General features: G+C 38.1%; 1 protein-coding gene across 1 annotated transcript; it reads left to right on the top strand.

Moving 5' to 3' along the window:
- On the top strand, positions 1-27,957 carry LOC131153428 (uncharacterized). Its single transcript, XM_058105719.1, has 6 exons — positions 1-240; positions 1,494-1,661; positions 2,026-2,287; positions 2,380-2,546; positions 2,727-2,873; positions 27,464-27,957. The coding sequence occupies exons 1-6, from the start codon at positions 199-201 to the stop codon at positions 27,809-27,811; spliced, it is 1,134 nt and encodes a 377-aa protein (XP_057961702.1). The 5' UTR covers positions 1-198; the 3' UTR covers positions 27,812-27,957.

Raw genomic sequence — 27,957 nt, forward strand, 5'->3', positions numbered from 1 at the left:
AGAAAGGGGTGCGAGCCCACTAGCGTGCTCGGTCTGTCCCGCCTCATATAGCCTTCGCAGAGAAGCAAACGCAAAAAGCTTGAAATTCCGTAATTGGAGAGATCGAAAGCTACTCTGACGTCTACCTATGGTGGACTGCAACCGTTGGGGTTGAAGAAAGAGCTATCGGCACTCTGGAAAACGATACTGTGAAACAGGATGCTGCCCTTTGGAGACCCCGCAAAGCTTAAAACTAAGAGGGTACTCTTACTCTCTCTCTCTCTCTCTCTCTCTCTCTCTCTCTCTGTTAGCAAAATCGAGGTTGAATGGTACATTATTTTAGCTCAAAGTTAGGAAGCTTCATGTATTCTGTTTATTGTAAACTCTTTTCTTTCCTATGGAGAAAGGAAGGCTGCCCATATAATCATACATATTAATCTATAAGCGTGCTTTATTGATATTTTAATGCATAAATTTTGCTGTCGATTGGCTTCAGATATTCTAATTCTAACTCAGTTGTTTGCTGGATTCTGTTATAAATACACTAGTCAGCCAATTGTGTATGCCTGAATCCCATTTCAGTGAGAAAGAAACAGGGGAAGGTAGAGGTAGGACTCAGGAGATCGTAGACCTCATTGAAAGGAAACCCATTGTTTTGAGGACTATTCCTTTACTTATATTAATATATGGTTTTCACGAACTGAATGGTGTTGGGATATGTAGTTATCATTTTTGAAATTATTTGTGAAAACAGGCAAGAACAATGGTCCATCCTGAAATATTAATTGAATAATTGGTATTATTATGAACCACAATGATACATTTTCTCTGTTTTGGGATAAAGTAATTTGCCGCTATTAGCTTGTTCTGCATATCCTTATTGTGCTTAATTTGTCCAAGAGATAATTTTACACCAGTCTAGGAATTGCTAATTCCTAAACTGACCCCATTTGTAATATTCTGTATAGTTTGTTTTTTTGTTTTTGTTTTTTTGTTTACAAACGGTTGGATCTAATAATTTATTCAAGCACACCATCCTTGCTACCCAAACAATATATTAGTGGTTCCATCAAGAAATGAGTCTACCACATTTTATTTATATGAACTAGTCTTTTTACCATATATATATAGCCATACCATATATATATAGCCATTAAAATTTTTATGTCATTAGTAACAACACATATTCATTCAACTTGATTCTTTTCCTGTATGATCTACTAGAAAAGAAAAGAAAACTTTTAGCAGTTTAATGAAATATGAATTATTAGAAAAATATGGAAGGGTTTAAGAATTAAAAGTTTATGCAGCGGTGCAAGTTGAGCTTCTCTGTGTCTGCTTGTGCATGTGCACGTGGGCATGCAAATTTCATTTTCAACTTGCTCATTGACATATTCAGCACTGCTTGCCACCGAGCCAATCTGTAGCAAAAGTTAATTCATTGCCCCCCTACTTCATTGATAAAAATTTGATCATTGTTTACAGCATTAATAATGCAGTATCAGTTTTGACAGATTGTGTTTGAAGATGTATTTATTGCACACGATTCTGGCACCCTTGAGCAACTGAAGGAGTTGAGTTCCAAGCGGAAAGTGATTGAGGAGTCCATTAATGAGAGCAGCTTCATCACAGAAGCTATTGCAAGAGAAATGTCTGGGGGTTTAACATCTCGTTTTGAACAGGTATCTATCAATATTGCCTTCGGTTAGAGCATAGAAATCACTTCTTTCTATGCTGCTGCTCTTGATATTTGAAATGAGTTCATTTTTCATTTGGATGGTTTGTGAGCGATTTCTTTCCATAAGCCTTTTTAATGTCAAGGTTACTTGGTGGTCTTAGTGAATGGCCCATTTGTCTTTCATCATTAAGTGATTACCGTAACAACCGTTTGATTAGTGAATATTTGTTTTTGAATAGCATGTTAAATGAATAAATCATATAGTTTGCATGTTGATTCCAAATATTGTTAGTCTATGGTGCAAGTAGGAAGCATTGTTTTTTCTACCTGACATTATTTTACTTGTTTCCCCTCTTAAAATGCATCAGGATCTGCAAAAGCTTGAACAGTATCTACCATTGTTGGAAAACTTGGTTTTCCATGTTGACTTGGATGGCAGCAACCGGCGGATGGTTTGGTGGACTTCAGACCTTAAGATACGGTGGGCCAGTGCACTTTGCTCATCATCTTTCTTTAATATTTTGGGTCCAAAGTTTTTCCAAATTGATAGTTTGCGATTTGAGCTCAATATGACCCTTTTTCTCTATGGTGCCATTCTTCGGGAGAGAGCCTTAGAAGTTCTGCCAGCAGGTAGATAACTAGATATCTATATTCCACCTGCATTTTACGCTGAAGTTTGTTGATTGATGATGGTTGTTGTTACTTCCTCTGCATCATTGTAGATTTGGTGCAATCTGCCACTCTTTTCAGGAAAGCTGCAGGAGTTTATAATTATCTGGCTCATGAAGTTCTTCCCTCTTTACAGCCTGTGTTGGCTGCTGAAAGGCCACCAGAGGCTGATTCGTATCTGTGCCTTGCAATGAGCTTCATTTGCTTGGCTGAGGCCCAGGTTAGAACCTCACCCCACTCCCATTGCCCCGAACTGCCCATAAAAGAAAGAAAAAACTTGAGCATGAAATTAATATTTTTCCTGGTTTCCTTGGTTATTATTCTCTCTGTCTTTGTTGATATGAGTTATTTGAATCTTGTTTATGCCTATATTTGATGGTATGTCTTGAAAATGTATTAGGCTGTAACTATAAAGAAGGCTGAAGAAAAAGGAAACACTGGTGGTCTCTTGACAATGCTACACTATGGTGTCAAACAATTGCTTGATGAAGCCGCTGTCATTCTTGACAAAACTGGAGAACGCAAAGATATTTCCTCACGCCTTGTGGTATTTATGCCCTAAAAAAGTCTTTATTTAAGCTCTATTTGTCTTAATTGTAAAATATATTAAAGCTCAAAATCTATTTTCTTTTTTGGTGATGCCATTACAAATTCTTGATTAGTATTCGATGAAATTATTGTTTTTTAACTGGTAGAGATGTTATTTAAAAAAAATTTAAAATTATCTTAAAAAATTTCTGTAGGAAGTGTTTCAGCCATTCTACTGTGGCTAACATGCATGTTTTTGGTTTGAAGGCAAACACATGCCATTATTCATGTTGCTTCTGTTGTTAATCTGCAATTACCTGTTGTTATGAAATGGTTTCCATTGCAAGTAATGGTGCTTAAAGAGTGCATAAGATTTGAATATCCAGTGGCTCTTTAAAATAATTTAGCTGTTGTAAAAAGAAAAAAAATAATAATAATAAAACTAGAATTTGTCTTTCACGTCAGCATGATTTTTGTTTTTCCTTTTAAAAAATTTGGGGCCAACTCATTCCCCAGATGAATTGGAAGCTAACCAACCTAGGCTCCTTTCTCCTATTGTTTCTTTCACTTCCTGGAAACCACACAGGGTTTCGAAACTCCACTGAATGAGTTTATCTGATATTTCAATCTCCAATAAAAAAATTGTTCTGAAACATGATTTTATTTTTATTTTTTTACATATTCTGTGATAATAGTTTAAATTTACTCATTTTAAGGGGAACAAAATCATGCAATAACATGTTTACTTATAATTATTGTGGTAAAACTTAGTATTACACTATTACTTATAATTGTTGCTATTTATGGTCAGTTTTTCCTATGTTAATTTTTGTTTGAGACCCATTTCAGTTATTCAGATCATGATCCATCTAGGCACCATCTCATCGTTGAGACAGTATCTGGCATCAGCTCATTTAGGGAAGTTTTACACAATTTTTTTTATCCAACTATGATTTTGAGTTTCTTATAGCATTGTTAGGCACTTTGTTTATTTATTTATTTTTAGAAGAAAGAAGGGAGCTTGTTAAATAAGAAGGGATTATAGTTTATGCAAATTGGAGGAGAAGAGGTCTGGTCCTCCTAATATGAGATATGAAACAAAAAGAAATTGAACTAATTAACAATTTCAAAGCCTGCCAATCCCACTAAAAATCAGAAAAACACCTTCCTTTAAATCAGCCAGCTGCATAAGGCCAAAGAGAAGCCATAATTTGATCCTATCCCAAAGCAATGATGAAGGCCTTTTCTTTCCGGTGAAGATATGTGCATTTTGTTCTAGTCATAAGCCTTACACGACATTGAACAACTTCACTCCACAATCTACTTGCATCTTTATATCTGCCAAATCCTCTGAAGGAAATAGACAGGAAGTCTTCCATCAATTTTCTCCAAACAAGAAGCCAAATAATCTTTTCCACACATCTCAAGTAACTTTGTAGTGCAAAAAAAGATGGGAGCTTGACTCAGGGTTATCAAGGCATAAAGCACATATGTCCGGGATACTGCCTTAAAGTTAAAAGGCCTCCTACTCAATTTGGTGTTATCTCTGTTAAGTACAATTAACCAAATGAATGTGTTAATCTTAGAAGGAACTTTAGCCTTCTAAATACAGAGATAAAAAAGAAATATATATATATATATATACACATATGAGCAAATCAGGTGAACAAAGTCTAACTTACAAGAAAAGACCAACACTTGAATATTAACTTTGACAGAGGGAAATCAATGAAGAAAGCCCCTTTACTTCCTGATCATCAAATTTCTATAAAAATGGAAGTCTCAAGAGATTATAACCACCAATGATAAAAAAAAAAAAAATTATATACAAATTATGATCTATGTAAAGATGAAAGAGATGTGAAAAAGATTGGATAAAGAAGTATTACCCACCCAAATATCCTTTGAAAACTGAATTTGAGAACCATCACCTAACGTACATCTGATGAGAATGTGCAATATGTTAATTGAGAACCATCAGCCAGTTTATGTCTGATGAGAATGGGCAATATGCCAATCTTGGGTTAGACTTTATTATAGCATTATCAATCAAGCAGCAATCAGCATGTCTTAAAATTTTTGAACTATTTTCTATAAAAGCACTATTTGGTGATCAGAGTTATGTTTTACTTCATTGTTTTGATATCAGCTTAGATTCTTACATCAGCAAATTCCAATCTGAAAAATATAATGGGGTGTAAAAACTGTACTCACCTTTGGTCACCTGCTTGGGCCACACAGGATTTGGTGATTCATTTAGTCTTGGTGACCTTTGGTGCAACAACTCACCCAAAAATTTTTAAGAAAAAGCATCGAAACTATTAAATTGTTTTTTCTTGGTAAGAACCTATATAGGGGCAAAAGGATGTATGTGCTTCGTATTCAAAAGTCCAATGTTTTAAGTAAGAAAAAAAGAGAAAAGAAAGTCATTAGCACTAGGGTAGTCCTCAGGGTGGGCTTGATATACATGGGCACCAACATGACCCAAAAGTTTAAGCCATTTGGTCTTGGGCACATCCTTGTGTCTAAGTCTCTCATTCTCTACTCAATTTTCCAATGTGGGACAACTCTCACAAGTGGAATGACCTAGCAAACCACGCATTGGAATGAACTTTCCGAACTATGGTACATTTTCATTCTGGAAATGCTAAATCTAACATTCTAAAGTTTTAATTCAATATTTTTCACATGACATTTTTTTTTTTTTTTTCAAATTTGTAAATGCCGGGATTAGGAATCATTGCATTGTTATTCTATTTGCTGCCATTATTAATATATTTCACCAAAGGATATCTCTTTTATATTTAGAAACACCTCAGCATCCTCTCCAAAATATACGATTGTCATCGAATATTTTTCACCCATATATAAGTACACCCCTAGCATTTCACATTTTAAAGCATGTGTCATACTGCAATATCATATTAACCGGAGCATCCCATGTTCTTGGTAACATTTGTATAGTCTAATATGTGTTTTCCGTTAATTTTAGTTTTTGGCTTTTTTTTTGAATTAATAATAATAATAACAATAATAATAATATTATTATTATTATTATTATTATTATTATTATTTATAATTTGTTCCTAGGAGCTGCTTCTAAGTCATATTGGCTGTTTGTGGGGCTAAAATCAGGCATATTTTCACTTTACATGCACACACACACAAAAATTTACTTTTTAAGATTTGCAAACTCGTGTTGCTATTTTTTCCTTTTAAATTATTAGTAATATTATTATTAATTACTGTTTGTCTCCTAGGAGCTGGTTTGAAGCCCCATTGGTCATTCATGTATGCTATTAGTGGGACTAAAATCAGTGGGTTTACACTTGACATATTTACATGTTCACAAAAACTTTACATTTAACATTCACAAACATGTGTGTTACTATAGATTGTTGTAGTTCATTGTTATCATAGTATGCGTTGCCATTAAAATCCATTGGACCAAGCATTGAACCATCTACAAATGATAAAACAAGCTTGGGAAGACTTAGGGTGGCCTCCAGGGGATCTCTTCAATGCTTAAGTTAGGGTATGATAAGAAAGAAAGAAGAATAATAGAAGTTGGCAACAAGAGTAGAAGTCGTGTCCTTTACCTTCATCCTTCTCCCCCCCCCCCCCCTCCCCCCCTTTTTTATATAGGCCTTGCTCCTTTAGTTTAAATGTCCTTGAAGCAAGTGTTGCTACATTTATGTGGGGGTTACAACCCCTTTAGTTCCCTCTTTAGCTCCTCCAGGGGTACACAGTCCCCTTTGTTTTTGGGGTAACATGTGAATGTCCGCATTGAATAGCTAGTGACCCCTTGGCCCATGGTAAGTGAGGAGACATCTTGCCACCTTTAGATCCCCTTACTCTTGAGTCACGAAAGATACTTTCAAGTTTAGGAGTATGTTTCCAAAACCGTTTGCTACTTTTGAGTTCGTTGAGTCATGGAGGTCCTTAGCTATTTAGGATGAAAGGTTATTTTGTCACTAAGACTGAAGTGACCTAGTGACCTTGGAGCTTGCTTTAGTTTAGCTAAGGTCTTGGTCATGGAGCTCTCTTCAATTTAAGGTCTTAGTCATTAAGACGAGGTGGTCTTGGAGCTCTCCTTAATTTAGCCGAGGTGCTCCTTGGTCACTTAGACTGAGGTGGCCTTGAATCTCTACTTATTTGGCCAAGGTGATCTTTGGTCATTGAGAGCAAGGTGGCCTTGGTGCTTTCTTCAATTTAGTTGCGTTCTTACTCATGAAGACCTTGGTGGCCTTGAAGCTCTCTTTTTTAAGCTGGGGGTGCTCCTTGCTCCCTTGGACCAAGGTGGTGATTGTGAAATTGCTCCCTAAGATTATGCATACACACAACAGTATAAAAAGAGAACACAACGAATTTATGTGGTTTGACAATGTGCATACATCCATGGAGCCCTTGTACAATTTCCAGTATATCATCAAAACAAAAATTTCCTTAGGGTTTTAACCCTCAGCTATAAATATGTATATATAGCCCCTATGTGAAAACCCCAAAATGCCCTTATATGACAACATAATTACTTGACGCCCTTGCTGAAACATATTATATTGTACTGTGGGGCAGCTATGCTTCCCCGCACCCCCCCAATGCACCTCCGCTAGGCTTTGTCTACGCAGACAGGGAGGTGCTCACCTTGGACCACTCCTCATTTGGTCAAGGGGCTCACCTTAGACCTCTCCTCATTTTTCCAAGGTGCTCCTCGATCATTGAACTGAGGTGGCCTTGTTCTTTCATGGGTATTTCCTTGAGCTTATCACCTTTGGTGACCTTCTCTTCAAGGCTGTCAACTAAGGTTGCCTCGTTGGAAGGTGCCTTGCTTACGACCTCAAGAGATAGCTTGCCCTTAAAACTATTTGTCAAGGTTACCACCTGGGGAGGTGGCTACTCTTTGGGATATTTGCAAGGTTGCCACCTCGAGAGGTGGCTTGCTTTTCGGGCTATTTGTCAATGTTACCACCTTGGGAGGTAGGGTTATTTGCCAAGGACCTAGTTACCTCTTAAGGAGGTCCCTGATCTTTAAGTCTATTTCCCAAGGTTGCCACGTTGGGAGGTGGCATGCTCTTCAAAGCTATTGGCCAAGGTTGCCACCTCGAGAGGTGGTCTACTCTTCAAGGGTATTTGTTGAGGTTGCCACCTCTTGAGGGAGCCTGTTCTTCAAGGCTATTTGCCATGATTGCGAGCTTATTAGGTGGTGCCTAACTTTGGTGATGACAAGGAGGAAGCTTCAAAAGGAAAGGAATGAGTAGTACTTTTTTTGTATTAGGCCTTTAATGGCCCTCTTGTGCCCCCTTTTATCTTTTGGTTGGCTTTGCACCTTGGCTATCTTGACTAAGGTGTGAGCATATACAAATGGTTAACCTTGCACAATTTTTGTAGGAGATGGAAATAAACTGTACTACTTATTCAACCTTCAAGAAAATATTTTGTGTTGACGGTATTATAACAACTAAAGTTTCTCGCATGTAGATTTTGTGTTGCTAGTTTCTTATATGTTAGCTTTTTTACCTTTCAAAACAAAAACATAGCAGTGTAGCAGCTACACGCTGCCTTCTAGTCACCTTTTACCTCATGATCAGCTGAGGAGTGGGGAATTTCATCAAGAGGTGATGAGTAGAAGTCACTACCTTCGTTGTGTTCAAACTTGTCCATCCTACATCCTAGTATAAACACTGTAAACTGAGGAAATCGATTATCACCCTTATTTGACAAGGTCTACCCCCTACAGTAATAGGAAGCAAATTCATTCCTAGGGATTGCTCCAGATCTCCTCAGAAACTGACTAGAGGGGTCTTGATTTGTCTCAAGTCTCACCCAACCTTCATTCTCTCCAAGGCTGACAAGGACATGATATCGGTCACTACCTTCATTGTGTTCAAACTTGTCCATCCTACATCCTAGTATAAACACTGTACACTGAGGAAGTCGATTATCACCCTTATTTGACAAGTTCTACCCCTACAGTCATAGGAAGCAAATTCATTCCTAGGGATTGCTCCAGATCTCCTCAGAAACTGACTGAGGGGTCTTGATTTGTCTCAAGTTTCACCCAACCTTCATTCTCTCCATGGCTGACAAGGACATGATATTGGTCGAGCTGCCATTATCTATTATAATCCTCTTCACCTTGTAGTTAGTGATCATCAAGGATACAACCAAGGCTCATAATGGGGCGCCTAAATGCCTTTCACAGCATCCTCCATGAAAGTTATGGCTTCCTCCTGCAATTTCTTTTATTGTTCCCCCTTGGGTCCTAGGTGATTTACCTGAATCTTGCTTCCTAAATAAAATTATCCTAGTGCCTTGAAGATATAAACCCTAATAAAACTATTCTAAGTAAAACAAAGGAAAATCAATTAAAAAAAAAGGAAATTAGAATAGATCTTGTTTGCCTGCTGCTTCATTCCCCCACAGTTAGAAAAAATTCAACAATGAAGTTTAACAATCTGAATGATGAAGAATAAAACAGCAAGTAAGCTTGAAGGAGATGAAGACATTTTTTCAGCTTTAAAATGAAAGAGGATTGTTTATGGATGAGCTCGTAGAGTTGTAGTTGGTGAAGTTTCTTGGAACCATGAGTTCAACAGGGCGGATAGTGGTTCATTATCTACGTAGCTTCCTCAACTACCTCAACATTTTGGGGCTTGGGCTGCTAATGTAGTGGTTCTAAATTTCAGTAGACCTATTCTTGAATGGGTAGAAAGGAAGGGTCTCTCTTCTAATTCACAGTGCTTAGGCTTAAGAAATGATCTTAGGGTGTGAAGCATATGATCACTCTTGTTCATCCTAGAATCCAACATTTCAAGGCCAATTCAAGCATTGTGTTCTTTTTTATTTTTTTATTTTTTTAAATATTTGGGCCAGTTTGATATGATCTTGGCTTGATGAACTGGTTGAGTTCAATCTGGTTTGAGTGAACATGTTCAATATGACTAGGTGAGCTGGTTCAGTCTAAAAAAAGAAAAGGGTAGCCTAGTGTACAAAGCTCCCGCATATGCGGGGTCTGGGGAAGGGGTGGACCACAATGGATCTATAGTATGCAGCCTTACCTTGCATTTTTTCAAGAGGCTGTTTCCACACCTCGAACCCGTGACCTCCAGGTCACACGGCGATTACCTTACCATTGCGCCTTATATTTAAAATTCGTTTCCTGTTTGAGACCAAAATGCCATTCTCCTCTCGTCTTTGTTAAGAATTAAGGGAAGGCTGTGCGTGGGAAGGTTACGATTCTCTCCACTGTTCCAAGTTGTTGGGGGCAAGAGGGGCTCTTGGTGATGATGGCATGGATGAACATGACAACAGCTCTTCAATGGAGACCCATCAAGGGTGGTTGAGGCTCTGACTATGACAAACTACTATGGAACTGCACTTGTTGGCAGGGAACTACTAGAGTTTGCAAGTGGTTGTTAGGTCTTGATTTGATCACATCGAGAGATTTTTTCTTCCCAAACAGCTGCAAATGAGGTCAAAGATGAAGATTTAGAGATGGGCAGGAGTGGTTGGTGATGATGGCAGAGATGAGGCTGATGCAAGGCAATTTCAGTCAAAATTGTGAACCCTACAAATTTGAGTTAAAGCTGGTAGACAACCCAATCAAACACTGTCAGCTGTGGCAATTTGCAAAACCTTGTCAAGTGACACTGATAGCAATATTGGATCAAGGTCCAGCAACTTCAATTCTAAAGTCCAATCCCCTGAAACTAATACATAAGAGCCTATTTATAGGCTTACAATGCTTGGAAGAAAAGCAAACTAATTTAAGAAATTAGCCTAGAATCTTAAAGATATAACCAAGAATCTTGCTTCCTAAATAAAAATATCCTAGAATCTTGAAGATACGATCTAATAAAATTATCCTAAATAAAACAAGCACAATAAGAGTTAGGAAATTAAAATATATCTTGTTTGCGTGCTGCATCATAGTCTATGAACCACTCTGTTGCATGCACCCATGTCATGTGTGCCACCATCTCTTGTACTGCATTTATACCATTTTTTGATTTTTTTTCCTGGGGACTGCAGTTCTTTTGGTAAGCGGCTATAGCTGTTTTCCCATTCAAAGTAGGAGCAACCTTGCAATTGTAGGTTGTCCATTTCTTTATTGCAAATTTGCCAAGTGGCATAGGAATTCTGTGGTTAGCATTGCTCTTGTTGGAATGCATAAGAGCAGATTGCCTGGTCAAAAGGTGTAATATCAGGTCTTAAAATAGGGACATAAGATATTGCAACACTTGAGGGGGAGATTTACTATTCATGTTGGACATGGGTGTATTATGGTGGTGTTAACTATTAAGAAGCATAGTTATCTGGGCTATGCGTAGCCATGAATTGAAGGCTCAAACTGAGCCCAAAGGCAAAGGCTAGGATTACTGCAGCCCCTTGATCACTTGACATGGCTGAGGCATGTGATCGACAATGTTATATTCAAGGCAAGCGAAAAGATGATCTATCATGGGCTATATTATGGGTTTTGGGTTATGCTTGGGGTCCCTTAGCACGTGCTCGTCATGGTTAGAGATGGGCATGGTTGGGTTCCTTGGTCTTGGTTAGTCATGGTTAGTCTTGTGGTTGGTTTTGGTAGGATGTGTGGGTGGTGAACACAGTGGCTTTTCACATAAATATGTTATGTAGCCACATGCTCATGTGTGGATGGTGGCATGATTGATGGTAGTCTATGCACAATAGGACATTGATTGTAGCGTAGGCAATGCTTTATGGGGACAATTACTTGGCAATTTTACATGATGGTAGACTGGCTTCTCTTGGATTGAGGAGATTTCATGCGTTTCCAACATCTTGTAGTATTCCAGTCATGTAGCAAGGTTAGTGCCTTGCAAGCACACCCTAGGCAGTTGGGGCTGTCAACTGCAATCTGTTTGACAGCGATTGTGTATAATAAATGTACTGCATGCTTGAAACACAATGAAATTTCTGTGTGTGTTCCTCCCTGCATGTAGAGAATTTTTCTTTTGTCTTAATGAAAGATTGAAGGTTGGGTAGGTGTTGCTTCTATAAACTATGAGCGTGTGTTTTTTTTTTTTTTGGTCTCATTACTTGGAGGATAATAAACCAACAAATTTGATTCTAAGAAGATTGACTGAACCAAGTGAGACTTGTTAACATCATGGTGGGGGAATATTCATAGGGAATTTAAGCACTGTGAAAATTGGTATTAGAACTTATTTTTTTCATATTGGTGAATATAGGTTGGCAGGTTTGAGTGGATCGGCTGGAAAACTTTCTTGGTTTCCCATAGACAGATGTTGTGGTCTCATTGGAAGTTCAATGCGAACAATTAACCAAGGAATTGGTAGAGTAGCAGTAAAGGCATTTCGATTTGTAGTTGTGATGGAAACATTAATTTCCTCATTGTTAAGTGATACAGCAGCCCTGACACACTCTATTGATGGAAGAATTCGTTTAATTGATAGAGAAATCACCTCTGTAAAGAGAGCCAAATCTATAGGCTTTGGCAGTGGTGAAGTCTCTAATAAGATTTGACTTCCCGAACCAAAGTCTTTTGAAGGTCCTTGAAATGTTAGGACCTTGGAGAATTTATTGTTGGATAGCAATGGGTACTTCTGAAAATGAGATGGTTGCGATAAACTTGATGTACTTGGTAGGCAATGCTAAGTTGTGTTGCGCACTTGAGTAGAGGATGATGTCAATGCAGGAAAGCCTCAAATTGAAACATAGGAAACACTAAAGAAGGAATTGAAGGATCAATCCTCCTTTTAAACAAAGCATGGGTTATAAGAGATGCATTGGAACAATTGAGACATTCTAGGGTACTTCATGACTATGTCAAGAGTTTTGTTCTTCGATGTTAGACATCAAGAACATGTTGACGGAAGACAAGTTGTTCAATTTCTTGCCTGGTTTACAATCGTGCAGCCAAGTGGAACTATGTAGATAGGGGTGAAAGACCTCCTTATGGCCATAGCAAGAATAGATGGGCTGGTGGATTTTAGAATAAACTCTAAAACAAAGAATTCTAAAGCTAGGCCGAAGAAAGACAAGGCCAAGGCCAAGGCAGACAATGGGAAGACAAAGGGGAAATGAGATAAATCCAAGACAAGGGGAGCAATTAGAAAAGGGAAAGTAAGTCCCAAAGAATTCTAATTCAGTTGCTATATGTGTAATGACCTTCATTGAGCCTGTGAATGTACTAAGCAATAGAAAGTTGAATTCTATGCTAGCCTCATATTACAAATATGGTAATTTTGATGGTGAGAGACCCTTAGATGTCACTTCATTGCATTTGTTAAATGCTCTAAAGGGGCTTATCTATGTGTAAGGGTGTGCAAATGGTCAGTTCGACCAAATTTAGTTAATTAACCAAATTAACTGAATTTTCCGGTTAACACTAATCTCTAACCGAATCGATCGAATTAGTTGTTATAATTGAATCGTATCCGACTGAACCAACTTTTCGGATAATTTGGCTAACCATATAAATTTTAAAATTAATTATAAAAACAGTTTACTAATTCCTGCTTAATTAATAAAATGGTTTATTGATAAAAAGGGATATTTTAAGATTAAACATTTTAAGATTTAACATATATCATATATTAATATTACTAATTTATATTTAATTGTTAATTAATTAGTAATTCGAATAATTCGGTTAATCGAATTGAAGATTCCCCATACCCGAACTGAAAATTGAATACTCGAAATTATCCAAATCTGGAGCCGAACCAACCAAACTCGGTCTGTTAATTCGGTTAAACCCGAATTTTGCTCACCCCTATCTATGTGTGGGTGAAGATCAATGAAATTGAAATGGACATGGTGGATTTGGTGTCACTCATATTAGAAAAGTAACAAAGTTTGGCTTGAAACTCTCTTAGAATTTGAGTTAGGTCAAGGTTGTAAACTTAGAAACAAAGCCAATTCAGGGGATGGGTAATGCGTTTCTTATGGTGGGATCATGGGAAGGTCTGTGTAATTTGATGACTATGTTGTTGGATGACTTTGATGTTATCTTTGGCATTGAGTTCTTTTTGAGAACTAAGATAATGTTAATGCCCCATCTACTTGGAATTTTATTTTCAGATGAGCAGACATTTTGCTTTGTTCTTGTATAAGGCCCCAAGCAAGAGTGCAAGCAAGCAAAAAAAGTTGTTATGATATCAACAATTCAAGTGAATGATGGATTGCGAAACAGGTTTCCACTTTCCTAGCTACTCTTGTGGAAATCTAGTTGGATCAATTTGTTGAAGTTCTTGATGTAGTTGCTGATTTATTGTGAGATTTCTTTGATGTGATGCCCGTAGAACTCCCAAAGTCTCTTGCATTGTCATGTATAATTGACCATAGAATCAAGTTAGTGCTAGGTGCTAGACCCTGCATAATAGGATTGGTCCAAGTTGCCGAGTTAAAGAAGTTGTTTGATGAATTGTTGAGTGTTGGACTCATCCAACATTTCAAATCTCCGTGCCTTAGTGTTGTTTCAAAGGGAACATGCTCCTAAAATGTGTAGGCTATCAGGCATTGAATAAGGTTAACATCAAGTACCTTGTTCCAAATAAAAGTAAGTTTAGGGTATTGGCAAGTGCGTATTGTGGAGGTAGGTGGGTCAAAGACAGCTTGAGTGGCAAGATATGGCTCTTTTCAATTTCTGATGGTGCCATTCGGTTTGATAGATGCTATTGCTACTTTATTTAATTCAACAAACGATGACGTTTATGATTACAATGACCATTTTGTGGTTGTATATTTAGATGGCATTGTAACTCACAATCATTTCTTGGAGGATCATGTATAGCATTTAAGAAAGTTGCTGACCAAGTTGCAAGAGAAGCATTTATATGTTTTGAAGGAAAATTGTTAATTTTGTCCCCAGATGTTCTTGGGTTCATTGATTGGCCTGCACTGTTGAAGGTTGTTGAATTGCATTCCTTCCTTGGGTTGGTCATGAAATTCTTTCAAGGTATTAAGGGTATTCTAAAAAAGTTGCCCAACTGATTTTCTAAAAAAGGATGGGTGGATATGCATGGACACATATCTGGGTGCCTTTGAAGAACTAAAGAAAGTCAATTCATTAGAATCAATTTGCAGGTGCTTGTATTCAAGCTTCTAGTGCATGCAAATTCTTCCAATGGAGCTATTGTTGGGTGTTCTTGTCCAAGAAGGTGATAAGACCCTCAGGTTTTATCATGGAGAAATTGGGGAAATTTAAGGAAGGGACAATAGTAAGAGAAAATAAGGTTTGATCACTTTGAGGGGATCTGCCTCCAAAGTAGCCAGAGGCTATGAATTATGTTATTGCTTAATTGCTTGAATGTAAAAGCCCCATAGGGCTTACACATATATACAAGGTAGAGAAACTTATTAAGAATGTAAAATATCCCCTCAAATCCTAATTGATTTGGGAAACCTAACAAATATTAAATAATCCTAATGTAGAATAGAATCCCAATTGATATGGGAATCATATTAATTAGAAATTCCAATTGATTTGGGAATCCTAACAAACATTAAACAGTCCCAATTGATTTGGGAATCATAACACATTAATTAGAAATCCCAATTTATTTGGGAATCCTAACATTCTCGCCTCCTTCAAATCAGCCTTGTCCTAAAGGTTGAGCAGCAATAAACTCCATGAATCTCTTCACTTTGTAGCTGCATGCACAATGGCTAGTATCTATTTGTTTGTCATGCCGATGTGGGATAGAGAAAAAGCCTTATTGGTAAAAGCAATTGGGCATTTGTCTTGCATTAAAGCTGAACCAATGCCAACTCTTGATGTATCGGACTCAATGATGAACACCTTGTTGAAATCTGGCAAGACAAGAATTGGTGTGGTGGATATTGGGTGCTTAAGCTTGACAAAGGTTTGTTCAGCTTCCTTACTCCATTTGAATGCATCCTTTTCCTTTTCTAGTAGAGTGGTCAGTGGAGTGCTAATCATTCCACAATACTTGACAAACTTGCAGTAGCGTTTGTCTTGCATTAAAATCGCACCAATGCCAACTTCTGATGTATCAAACTCAATGATGAGCGCCTTGTTGAAATCTGGCAAGACAAGAATTGGTGTGGTGGAGATTGGGTGCTTAAGCTTGACAAAGGTTTGTTCAGCTTCCTTACTCCATTTGAATGCATCCTTTTCTAGTAGAGTGGTTAGTGGAGCTCTAATCATTCCATAATACTTGACAAACTTGTAGTAGCAGCTAGTCAACCCCAAAAATTCTTGCAGCATTTTTATTTTTTGTGGAATAGGCCAGTCTGTCATCACTTGTGTTTTAGAAGGGTCAATTGAAACACCTTCTTGGGAAACAATATGCCCAAGGTATTTCATGTGCGGTCAAGCAAAACTACATTTAGATTTCGTGACGAATAGATATGCTCACAAAGAGTGTTGAGTACAGTTCACAAATGACCTAAATGATCTGGCAATAGAGGAATATGGTGATCGTGTGTTTGTTGAGGTGGCAATCCTTGTGGTTCCGCAAATAGGTTAGACAATTTTTGAAATAAGAGAGTGTAGCCCTTCATCCTGACCAGATTGATGTTGTAACTTCGTTGGTGCTCGAAGTTGTACGAGGCAACCATGTCGCTCCTTTTTAATTAGCTTTTCCATATGATAGCTTGAAACTATATTTTTTAGTAGCTCTCCATCTGATAGCTTGAAACTATAGTGACATTACCACAATGTTAGCCTTTAAGAGTCACTTTCTAGTCATTCACGGTGAACTTCATAATTAGTGTAGAGAAATTCCAAGCTATATCACCTAATGTCTTTAACCTTTCAATAATAAAAATCACTTCATAGTCTTCTAGTGGCAGCAAAAAGAAATCAACATACAACTCATGATTTTGCATAGTATTTTTAACCTTCGGACACTTGTTCTGACATGTCAAGGTCCTTCCATCTGCACCTTCATGTCAAACTTTGTTACATTGCTCCACAGGATAGGCTAGCCATTTAGCAATTTTAGTGTCCATGCAAAGGAAATTGCAGCGGTCATAGTCTGTGGCCGACACACTTTGACCTCACGACAAATGTTAGGTAGGAGACCTTCAATAAAAGCACCCTATAAGTTGGCTTTAATTCCAATCTTTAGTCTTGTTCGATACTTGCTCAAATTACGTCTAATACTCCAAGATAGTGCTAGTTTGGCGTATTTTATCAAGCTCTCCATCAATATTCTCATATCCAATGGGCCCAAATTGGACAAGACAAGTAATCCAGAAACAAATTCTGCCTATGAAGGCATTCCATGATGAGCTTCAAACTAGTCATACCATTGAATAACATCACCACCCAAACTAATAGAAGCAATCTCAACTTTAGATATTTCTGTAGTGCGGCGAAAACGAAAGGATTTTTCAGCCCTAGAAACCTAATTGGTAGGGTCATCACTGTCCCACTGAAGAAATTCCACCTTCATATAAAAAGGACCATGATCACGCCCTCCTTGGTAACCTCTTTCACGCATGTAGGGTTGCTTCCCTTGATTAGCTGATGTAGAGACGCCATCTTCTCTCTCTTTATGAGAAGATGTAGTGAGTAGTTTAGAGAGTGATGCCTATATCTCTTCAAATTGAGACTTAAACATATTGCTAAGTTCAGCCTTTAGTCTAGCTTCCATCTGGGACTCTGTTGAATTTTATGATGCCATTGAGTATGAGTGAAGATCAAGAATTCCAAGATCTTGCTTTTGTCGGCGGGTTAACAACATCCACAAGAACTTTAGCTCCGATGCCAAATGATAAGACCTTGGGGTTTTATTGTGGGGAAATTGTGGAAATTTATGGAAGGGAAAGTAGTTAGAGAAAATAGGGTTTGGTCACTTTGAGGGGATGTGCCTTCGAATTAGCCAAAGGTTATGAATTATGATATGCTTGTTTGCTTGAATGCAAAAACCACATAGGGTTTACACATACATATAGTGTAGACAAACTTACTTCTATTAAGAATGTAAATTATACCCTCAAATCCTAATTGATTTGGGAATCCTAGCAAAATAATAAATAATCCTAACGCAGAATAGAATCCCAATTGATTTGGGAATCATATTAATCAGAAATCCCAACTGATTTGGGGATCTTATTAATTAGAAATCCCAATTGATTTGGGAATCCTAACAAACATTAAATAATCCTAACATTAAATAGAATCTCAATTGATTTGGAAATCATATTAATTAGAAATCCCAATTGATTTGGGAATCCTAACAAACATTAAATAATCCTAGTATTAAATAGAATCCCAATTGATTTGGGAATCATAACACATTAATTAGAAATCCTAACTTATTTGGGAATCCTAATAGAAGGACATTCCATAGCCTTTGAGAGTAAAAGGATATTGAGACAAGGTATTCCACTTATGAGAAGGACTATGATGGCGCATTCCCTAGAGACATGGAAGCACTCTCTTGGGGCCTTGGCTTAGAGTGGTTACTAATAATGTGGTCAATATGTATTTTAAAGCTCAGAAGCTTTCTCCAAAGCAAGCTCGTCGATTGGAGATTTTGGTTGATCTTGGTTTTGAGTGGGTTCATAGATTGACACAATGAAAAGGAGGCTAGAGGCTGATGCACTTGGTCAAAAGGAAGTAGAGGGCTATGTGGTAGCCCTTAGTATGTTAGAATGAGTCTTTGCTGATCAAGTCAGGGATGCTACAAAACCATATGCTAAATATAATAGATTCCAACTGTTGGCACCGTGAGTTAATACTGGTTGGAGGATGGCTGCTTGTATGCTAAACAATGGTGAGCTTTGGAATGAGTTGCTGAAAGAAGTCCACCATGCTAGCGGGTTGACATTTGGAGAGAGAAGGGACACTTGCTTTGTTAGCACGGTCCTACTATTGGCCCCAGATTGAAGAAGATTTCAAACATTATGTGATCTAGAACAAACAACAGAATTTAGAAATAAAAAGAGAATTAAGTGAATTATGGGAAGAGAATCATAGAAAAGTGGTAGAAGGGAAGAAGAAGAGTAGATTAGAATAGAAGAGATAAGAGGCTGTTGGTAGTAGGGACAGAACAAAGCAGGAAGAGAACAACAGAGAGAGAACAAAAGGAACAGAGAAATTAGATAGAACTGAAGAGGAGGAGGAGGAAGAAGAAGAAGTAGAGGTAGAATAAGTAAGGAGGAAAAGGGACTTGTGTAGGAGGGAGGGAGGGAGGGAGGGAGGGAGGGAGAAAAGCTCTCCTTTGAAGAATAATTGTGGGTATTTGTAGGGGAGCGTCAAAATGTTGCAAGGTGTCTTCCTTCAAAAATAGACTGACATCTTATATCTTAATTAATGAAAAGGATGGATTTTTTAGCAAATTTGGTCATGACACATGGTTAGGATGAGAGAATAAAAGGAAATACGTGTCATGAATGACACATAGACACTTGAGCATATTAAAAAAAAAAAGGCTATAAGGGATAGGGACTCCCTTTAGTAAACCTTGATTTGAGCCCATTAAGCCAAAAATCACTAGAACATTGCAAGATTGGGATTGGTAAATACGATGTGTTTCTACGGTCAATCCTATCACACACTGTCGATTTTGACCTCCTACAAGAATACATCTATAATACAATTAATACTTAAATTTAATTATTATGCACATGCAAGTTTGACAGTGATCAATTCAACAATCTAGAGGGGGTAACACATTTAGTCCCTAACCAAACTTAGTTTGGTGGCTGGTTTTGGTTATGCTGGTAGATGTGTGGGTGGTTAACACAGTGGCTTGTCAAACGCGCATATTATGTGGCTATGTGCTCATCTATGGATGGTGGCACGATTGAAGAAAGTATATGCACAATGCCAGGTACTTTGACGAGGGACATGGGCAGTTGGTTGGCATTTTTACCAACAAAGGAGTTACTCGGTTGTTTAATGAGACATGGGCAATTTGTTAACGTTTTGAGCAATGTAGTAGTAGTAGTAGTTTTAGGTGATGGCTGACTCGCACTCCCTTGGAAAAGGAGATTTCATGTATTTCTAGCATCTGACAGTATTCCTACCCATGCGAAAAGCGATAACAAGTCGAGTGGGTTAATGCCTTGTTGGCACATGATAGTTGCATCCAACATGGCTTAGGTAGTTGAAGTTCGCAGCTGCAAGCCTTTTAATAGTTGGGGGTGTCAGTTGTTTAAATAGATACACTACATGTCTGAAATATCATAAAATTCATGTATAGGTGTTCATGCATGTAGGTTGAGAGTGCTTCCTTGTCTTGATATAAGATTATGATTGGGAGGTGTTGCTCCTGTAAACCGTGTCAATGAGCATGCTTTGTTGTCTCACTACTTGTAGGATAATAAACCAACAAATTTGATTGGGGGGAGTTGGCTGAACCAATGAGACTTGGTGCCATTACAGTGGTGGGAAATCTAAGTCTTACGACACTTATTGAGGTAGCATTTTCCCTACCAAGTTCACTCTACAAACTTCTCTATCTCCCTCTCCCCAGGTATATGGTAACTTTTGTCACCATAAAATTATTTCAAGACCTAAATATTTTTTTGCTTCAAGTTCCATGCACCCTGCGATTTGTCAATTCAGATCAACTTCTAGAACATGGCCAAGCTGTTGTATAGATTAAATTTGCACAGCGGAATATTGAATCAATCAAATGCAACAATCAATGATAGAACAATTACAGAACACAATCACGCAGTGTGTATGAAAGTAGTAGAAACAGCACAAGGAATTACGTGGTTCGGAAATGTTTACATCCACGGGAGCAATCGACGAAGAATTCTTACTATCTGGTGTCAAAGACACTTACAATGTTACAAATACATCAAGAACAATGTATATATAAAGTTTCTGGAGATCCCTCCAAACCCCAACCAACTTAGCGTCCCTTTTTCAAAATTCAAAAATTTGCGCTGGGTTCCCGAGCCAAACTGTCGACGGTTTGTACCATACCATTGATGGTTTCAGACAGAATGAAATTGCTTGAAATTGGGTGCCAAACCATCGACGGTTATAGCCAATCTGTCGATGGTTTCCTTGCTGCTTCACCAATACTTTGATTTTCTACTATGTTCTCTCTTTGTACATGTATCCCATTTAGTATATGAACTACATATCACAACAATCTCCACCTTGGCAAGTATACGCCCCTTAGGAGAAACCGAAAAACATAGCCCGCTGCTCCACCTTGACTTTGGGACATTAAGTTGGACCATCTCCCTTCTAGCAACTGGAGACATGAAGCAAGTCTAAGCAATGTTTGAACTTTTCCGTGTTAACCGGCTTTGTCAAGATATTCGTTGTGTTCTCAGATGTGTGAACTTTCTCAAGTTCAAGTTCTCTTGAAGAGACCAACTCCCGAATCCCGTGGAACCTTACATTTATATGTTTGGTTCTAGCATGATACACTTGATTCTTCGCCAAATAGATGACACTCTGACTGTCACAACGCACCACAACTCCACTTTGCTGTATACCCAGATCATTGACTAAACCAGTAAGCCATAACGCTTCCTTTGCAGTTTCGGCGACTACCATGTATTCAGACTCAGTTGTAGACAATGCCCCCAGGGATTGTACCATGGACCTCCAACAAATAGATCCTCCCACAAGGGTGAATACATAATCCGTTTTAGACCTTCTGTCATCAATATCCATTGCATAATTAACATAAAAAAACCTCACAGTTGATGGATCACTCTGTTGCTTGTCGAGCATGATGTCATAATTAGAAGTACCCCGTAAGTATTTGAAAATCCATTTAACGACTTCCTAATGATGTCTATCTAGATTAGAAAGAAACTTACTTACCATACTTACTGCATGTGCCAAGTCTGGTCTTGTACACACCATGACATACATTAAACTCCCCACAACACTAGCATAGGGGACCTTTGACATGTCCCGGATATCATCATCCGTCATTGGGCATTCAGCGGTAGACAATTTAAAGTGATTCACTAAATGTGTACATATTGGTTTTGCATCAACCATGCTTAACCTCTCTAACACTTTTTCCACATAACAGCCGTGCGATAATCACAACCTCCCTGCAGTTCTGTCCCAGCGAATCTCCATCCCAAGTATTTTCTTGACTGCACCAAGATCCTTCATGTCATACTCTTTATGCAAAAGAATCTTTAACTGATTTACCTTAGTTATGTCCTTCGCAACAATTAGCATGTCATCAATACAACAATAAGAAAACGAGAGAACCATCATCAAGATCTTTCACATACACGCAACAATCATACTCACACCTCCTGTAGCCTATCTGAATCATATAGGAATCAAACTCATACCTCCTGTAGCCTATCTGAATCATATAGGAATCAAACCGTTTGTACCATTGCCTCGGAGATTGTTTCAGCCCATAAAGAGACTTCTTTAGCTTGCAAGCTAAATGCTCTTGCCCGGGTTGACTAAATCCCTCTTGCTGTACCATATAAATCTACACCTCTAAGTCACCATGGAGAATTTTTGTTTTCATGTCCATTTGTTCCAAATGCAAATCATAATGTGCCACTAATCCCAACACTACCCTGATAGAAGTGTGTCGGACCACATGTGAGAAGATTTCATCATAAAGTACTTCTTTCTTTTGTGAGTACCCCTTTGCCACTAACCGTGCTTTGAATTTCTCTCATTACTTTTTTGAAATTGCTTCCTTCTTCCTATATACGCATTTGCAGTCTATCGCCCTCTTTCCTTGGAAGTTCCACCAAATCCCAAGTCTGATTCTTATGCAATGACTCCATTTCCTCAATCATAGCACCCATCCACCTACTTTTCTCCTGGCAGTGCGCTGCCTCTTGAAAAGTAGTTTGATCATTGCAGTTGGTAATGAAAGCATAAAATATCTGATGGGCGGTGGTTTGATAGTGTGTCTGGATCTCCGTATAGGAACATTGTCAACTTGTTGGTTTCTCGAGCTAGAACTCCCTACAACTAGGGGACCAAGATCATTGTCCTGAGTTTCTAACTCCACCTGCACAACATACTCATCTTTGCTTCAGTTTTTTTGGCTTCTGCTTCTCTTCATCTTCTTGAGTACACTTCACCATAGCTTTCTCATCGAAAATTACATCTCTACTGATCACCACCTTCTTTGCCATTGGATCCCACAACTTGAACCCCTTCACACTTTTCTGATACCCCAAAAAATGCAGCATCTAGAATTTGCGTCAAGTTTCGATCTCTCTTCACTAGATAAGTGTACATAGGTTGGAAAACCGAATACCCTCAAACCAGAGTAGTCTACCGCATTACCTGTCCATACCTCCTCTGCCACTTTCCCCTCCAATGATACCCTTGGTGATCGATTTACCAAGAAATAAGTCATACTAACTGTCCTGGCCCAGAAGTTCTTCGTTAGCCTTGCATTCAGCTTGAGACACCTAGCTCTTTCAGCTAGAGTTCGGTTCATCCTTTCAGCCGCATCATTTTGCTGAGGTGTCCGACGAACAATGAAATTTCTCCTAATGCTCTGTTGCTCACAAAACTCCATGAGCCTATAATCAACGTACTCGGTTCCATTGTCTGATTTGAGACATTTAATTTTGCCCCCGGTATGGTTTTCCACTTTAACTTTCCACAATTTAAATTTGACAAATGTATCTAACTTGTGCCGCATGAAGTACACCCAGACCTTCCGTGAGTAGTCATCAATGAAACTTACAAAATACGCATGTCCACCCGGTGATGCTACACTCACCGGTCCCCAAACATCAGAATGTATGTAATCAAGAATACCTTCCATCATATGAATAATTGTTTTGAACTGCACCCTATTCTACTTCCCAAGAACACACAACTTACAGAAGCTCAGCTTACATGTTTTCATACCCTTCAAGAGTTTCCTCTTGTGAAGTTCTTTCATGCCATGCTCACCTATATGCCCTAGCCGCATAATGGTGTTATCAAATTCAAAATCTACGGCTACAACTCCACCTACAACTGTAGTGCCCAGCAATGTATAAATGTTTTCATCTAATTTTTGCCCTTTCATCATCGTTTGAGCGCCTTTACACACCTTCATAGTTTCACTTTTGGACTTATAACTGAATTTGTTACAATCCAAAGTGCCTAATGAAATTAGACTCTTCTGTAGGTCTGAAATGTGTCTTACATCACATAGGGTTCTTACAACACCATCAAACATCTTAATTCTTACATTTCTTATTCCAATGATTTTACATGAAACATCATAACCCATAAGAACTAAATTTGAATTAACCGACTTGTAAGTGTTGAATCACTCATTTGGAGTCATGTGGTAAGAACATGCTGAGTCTAGGATCCAAGAGTTCGTGAGGCGATCCGACCCCCGAAGAAACTGATAGTATGTCACCATCACTACGTTCTGAATTTCCTTGTTCAACTACATTTTATGATTTTGAAGTGCTTTCTTGCTTTTCAGCATTCCCTTTCTTCCAATCTGAACACTCTGATTTTATGTGCCCCTTTTTATCGCACTTAAAACACCAGATATCTTTTTTCTTCTTGGACTGAGATCGGGACTTATTTGATTCGATCCATTTTTGAATTTTTCTCTCCCACATTCATGGTTATCCTTCACCACAAGCCTTTCATTGTGTGAAATTTCATCGCTAACTTTTTTTCTTTGATGAAAGCCCAGCAACGCGCTTGTTACCTCTTCCAAATTCAAGGTCTCTTTATCCCATGTAAGAGTCATAACCAAGTTCTCATACATGTGAGATGCTGGCAGGGAATTCAGTGGTATCAGTGCCTTGTCCATCTTCCTCGAATTTCACATCAACCCGCATTAAATCACTTATGATTTGATTGAATGCATTGATGTGTTGGTTCAAATCTGAACCTTCCATTATCTTAAACCAATCAAACTTTTGCTTAAGAAAAGGTTTATTCGTAAGAGATTTAGACATGTACTGGCTTTCAAGCTTTTGCCAAACAGTCGCAGGAGAACCTCTTCCATGACGTGATACAACACGTCATTGGCCAAACACAATCTGATAGTAGCCACAGTCTTTGCCTCCAGTTCCTTCCAATTTGCCTCATCCATGCCTTCCTATTGAACACCATACAAGACTTCACCTTCCCTTGCTCCACAAGCAAATCTTTCACCCTTCTTTGCCACAGACCAAAATTCCTGGTTTCATCAAATTTGACAATGTCAAATTTTGCAGATAAAGTACTCGAAGCCATTACAACAATGCTTTGATACCAATTTGTTGTATAGATTGAATTTGCACGACGGAGTATTGAATCAATCAAATGCAGCAATCAATGATAAAACAATTACAGAACACAACCACGCAGTATGTATGAAAGCAATCGAAACAACACAAGGAATTATGTGGTTCAACAATGGCTACATCCACGGGAGCAATTGCCAAAGAATTTTTATTATTTGGTGTCAAAGACACTTACAATGTTACAAATACATCAAGAACAATGTATATATAAAGTTCCTGGAGATCCCTCCAAATTCCAACCAACTTAGCGTCCCTCTTTCAATATTCAAAAATTTGCGCTGGGTTCCTGAGCCAAACCATCGACGGTTTGTACCATACCGTTGACGGTTTCAGACAGAATGAAATTGTTTGAAATTGGGTGCCAATCCGTCGACGGTTATAGCCAATCCGTCGACGGTTTCCCTGCTACTTCACCAACACTTTGATTTTCTACCATGTTCTCTCTTTGTACATGTATCCCATTCAATATATGAGCCACATATCACAACACAAGCCTTCTTTGTTGATCCTTATTTCCTTTCATTGGCTGAGGTTCGCATTGAGTATACTAGGTTGAAATGATAAATAGGGGGGAGTTTGGGAGTGGATTATGTGGCACCTTAGAGCTGAAGATTGATTGACCTTTTCCTTCGCTTGTGGTTCAGCTGCTGCAACAGTGGCTCTTTTGTTGTTGATGATAACAAAATGGTTACAGCAACACTAGTAAGTCTTGTGTTGGAGAGAAAAGGGTATTGATCAACTGCTTGCATGGTGAACAACTCTTCTACGAAAACTAAATTAAATTGCATGACACATTGGCATCATGCTAGTTGCATCCAGCAAATGCTCTTACTCAACCAAGTCATATGTGCTGCACTAATTGTGTGTGCACAGATGTCATGTGCATGCATGCATAATCATACTCACTGTCCTCTGTAAAAGTTGGTCTAGTAGAAGCATCAAATTTCAGGTAGTAGCTCATCATCAAATCTTGTGACAAATTGGAATAATGTGCTAGCATAAGAATTAGATGATGTGGTGCATTGATTGACCAACTACAATTATGTGGCACCTGGTTTGCGATTCAACCCACAATTCCTAGGAATCCTTGGGGATTCCCTGTATGATTCGCATTTCATACTCGGGAATCCCATTCATGGGAGTGATACACATTCTAAAAAGGCTCTTTAGCATTGGCATTCCTATTCCCCCTTTAAAAGGTGGTATCTGGATTCCCAGCTTGGTGGAATCACAAAAAAAATTATGAAATGATGAAAAAAAAACCCTAGTTATATTTTAAAAATTCATAAATATCTTATTTATAAAGTTATCTACACATGGTTTATCAACGTAGCTCAACATGCATACGTATGAATTGCATATTTATTATTGTTGTTGTTGTTGTTATATTGAAAAATAGTCGTAGTATTGAATTAGCATTTGAATTATGCTGGAATATATGAACTTTTTAAATTACTTCTTTTGATATTATGTTTTCTATGAGTTGGGTTATTTTCAGAACTTTATTTGTTTGTTGAATTTTGTGCTGAATACTATGTACAAGCATTTTTTTTTTTTTTTTGTGAAGTATCACTTGTCCAGCTTACAGAAGTTGTGGGAAAAAAGGTTATTTATCATCATTCCAAGGAATAAACCAAGCATGGGATACTGCATGCCCACGAGTTTATCAATAATATGCTTTTTAATAAATGTGGGAATCCAGTATCTTGGATATCAAGATTCTCGGGAGCCACAATGCCAAAGGGGATTTTAGATGCTGTGAACCAAATGACGCACTAGTGTTCTTACATGGTAAATTTGTAATGTTATAATCATGATGATGCAATGGTGGTTGAAATTTTTTTACAGAATCCTGACTTTAATGAGCAGGAACCTAGCCTATCATGCAGAAGGCATCAGTTCTATGTTCTACATCCTTTAAAAGGATAAAATGATGGAATATTAGAGCCTGGAAATAGGACGCCACATAAGACGGGAAAACCTTTCTTCATTATTGTTGATGAAAATTTATTATTGTTATTATTGTTATTATTATTATTATTGATTGCTTCTTCCTGTCCAAGCTTGCTTCTGCATGATGTGTTTATAGAATTATTGCAAGCTTGTGAGCTTTTGGGCTGGCTTGATTCAGTGATACCATGTAGCAAGATTAGGACCAATTGGGCAAAGTTTATGCCTATGAAAGCTCTTTTTATGTCCTCTGTGCACCCTGAGCCTGTCAGAGTTGTAAGAGGATGGTTCTAAAAGCTGGAACCAACTTATCAGCATCAAACCATTATTATTGATTTCTGAGGGCGAGCTCACTTACCTTCTATCGGAACACATTTGCCTTCTGTCGATCAAATACTGAATCTTCTTAAAACAGATTTTCAATATAAGCCATATGTACTTTCTTATATTTGATTCGGTATATGGTTTGGGCAGGATTTTATTTCAGCCTGCAAGGCCTTCCATGAGTTGAAGAGCCAGAAGTACCTTTCGGAAGGTCTAAAGATTTCTGGGCGTGTTGGAGATGCAGTTGGAATTCTTCGTCGAGCATTGACCAAGGCAGAAAAGAAGATGCCAGTGGAAGAGCTGTGGCGATCAGTTTTCAGGCAAGAGGTTAATGATGTTGGTGGTATGCTCAGGAAGCTCGAGCATGAAAATGATTTTGTTTGGCATGAGAAAGTTCCTGCTGAGGATGAGTTGCCATTGGTGGATGGTAAGAAAATTGTGAGTTTCATACCTTACCATCCCCAAAGATGGGAAAGAGAGCTTGTTTTCAAGATTTAAAAAGTAAAAATTTTAAAATCTACAGGACGGTACTACAGTTGTGTATAGTGCTTTTTTTATGACTGCATGCAAACTGTGAAGTACACATTTCCATGGACAAGGGCAGTAGTTTGTTACAAAAATAAGATAAGAAATGTTTTTTTTTT

The sequence above is a fragment of the Malania oleifera genome, chromosome 4 (genome assembly GCF_029873635.1).
Source record: "Malania oleifera isolate guangnan ecotype guangnan chromosome 4, ASM2987363v1, whole genome shotgun sequence".
Lineage (NCBI taxonomy): Eukaryota > Viridiplantae > Streptophyta > Magnoliopsida > Santalales > Ximeniaceae > Malania > Malania oleifera.

What these genes read in the sequence shown, in the direction of transcription:
- LOC131153428 (XM_058105719.1), top strand. Translation starts at nt 199, where the DNA reads ATGCTGCCCTTTGGAGACCCCGCAAAGCTTAAAACTAAGAGG. An exon ending in TTTGCTTGGCTGAGGCCCAG is followed by an intron (nt 2,547 to 2,726) that starts GTTAGAACCTCA and finishes AAAATGTATTAG; the next exon opens with GCTGTAACTATAAAGAAGGC. An exon ending in ATATTTCCTCACGCCTTGTG is followed by an intron (nt 2,874 to 27,463) that starts GTATTTATGCCC and finishes TGGTTTGGGCAG; the next exon opens with GATTTTATTTCAGCCTGCAA.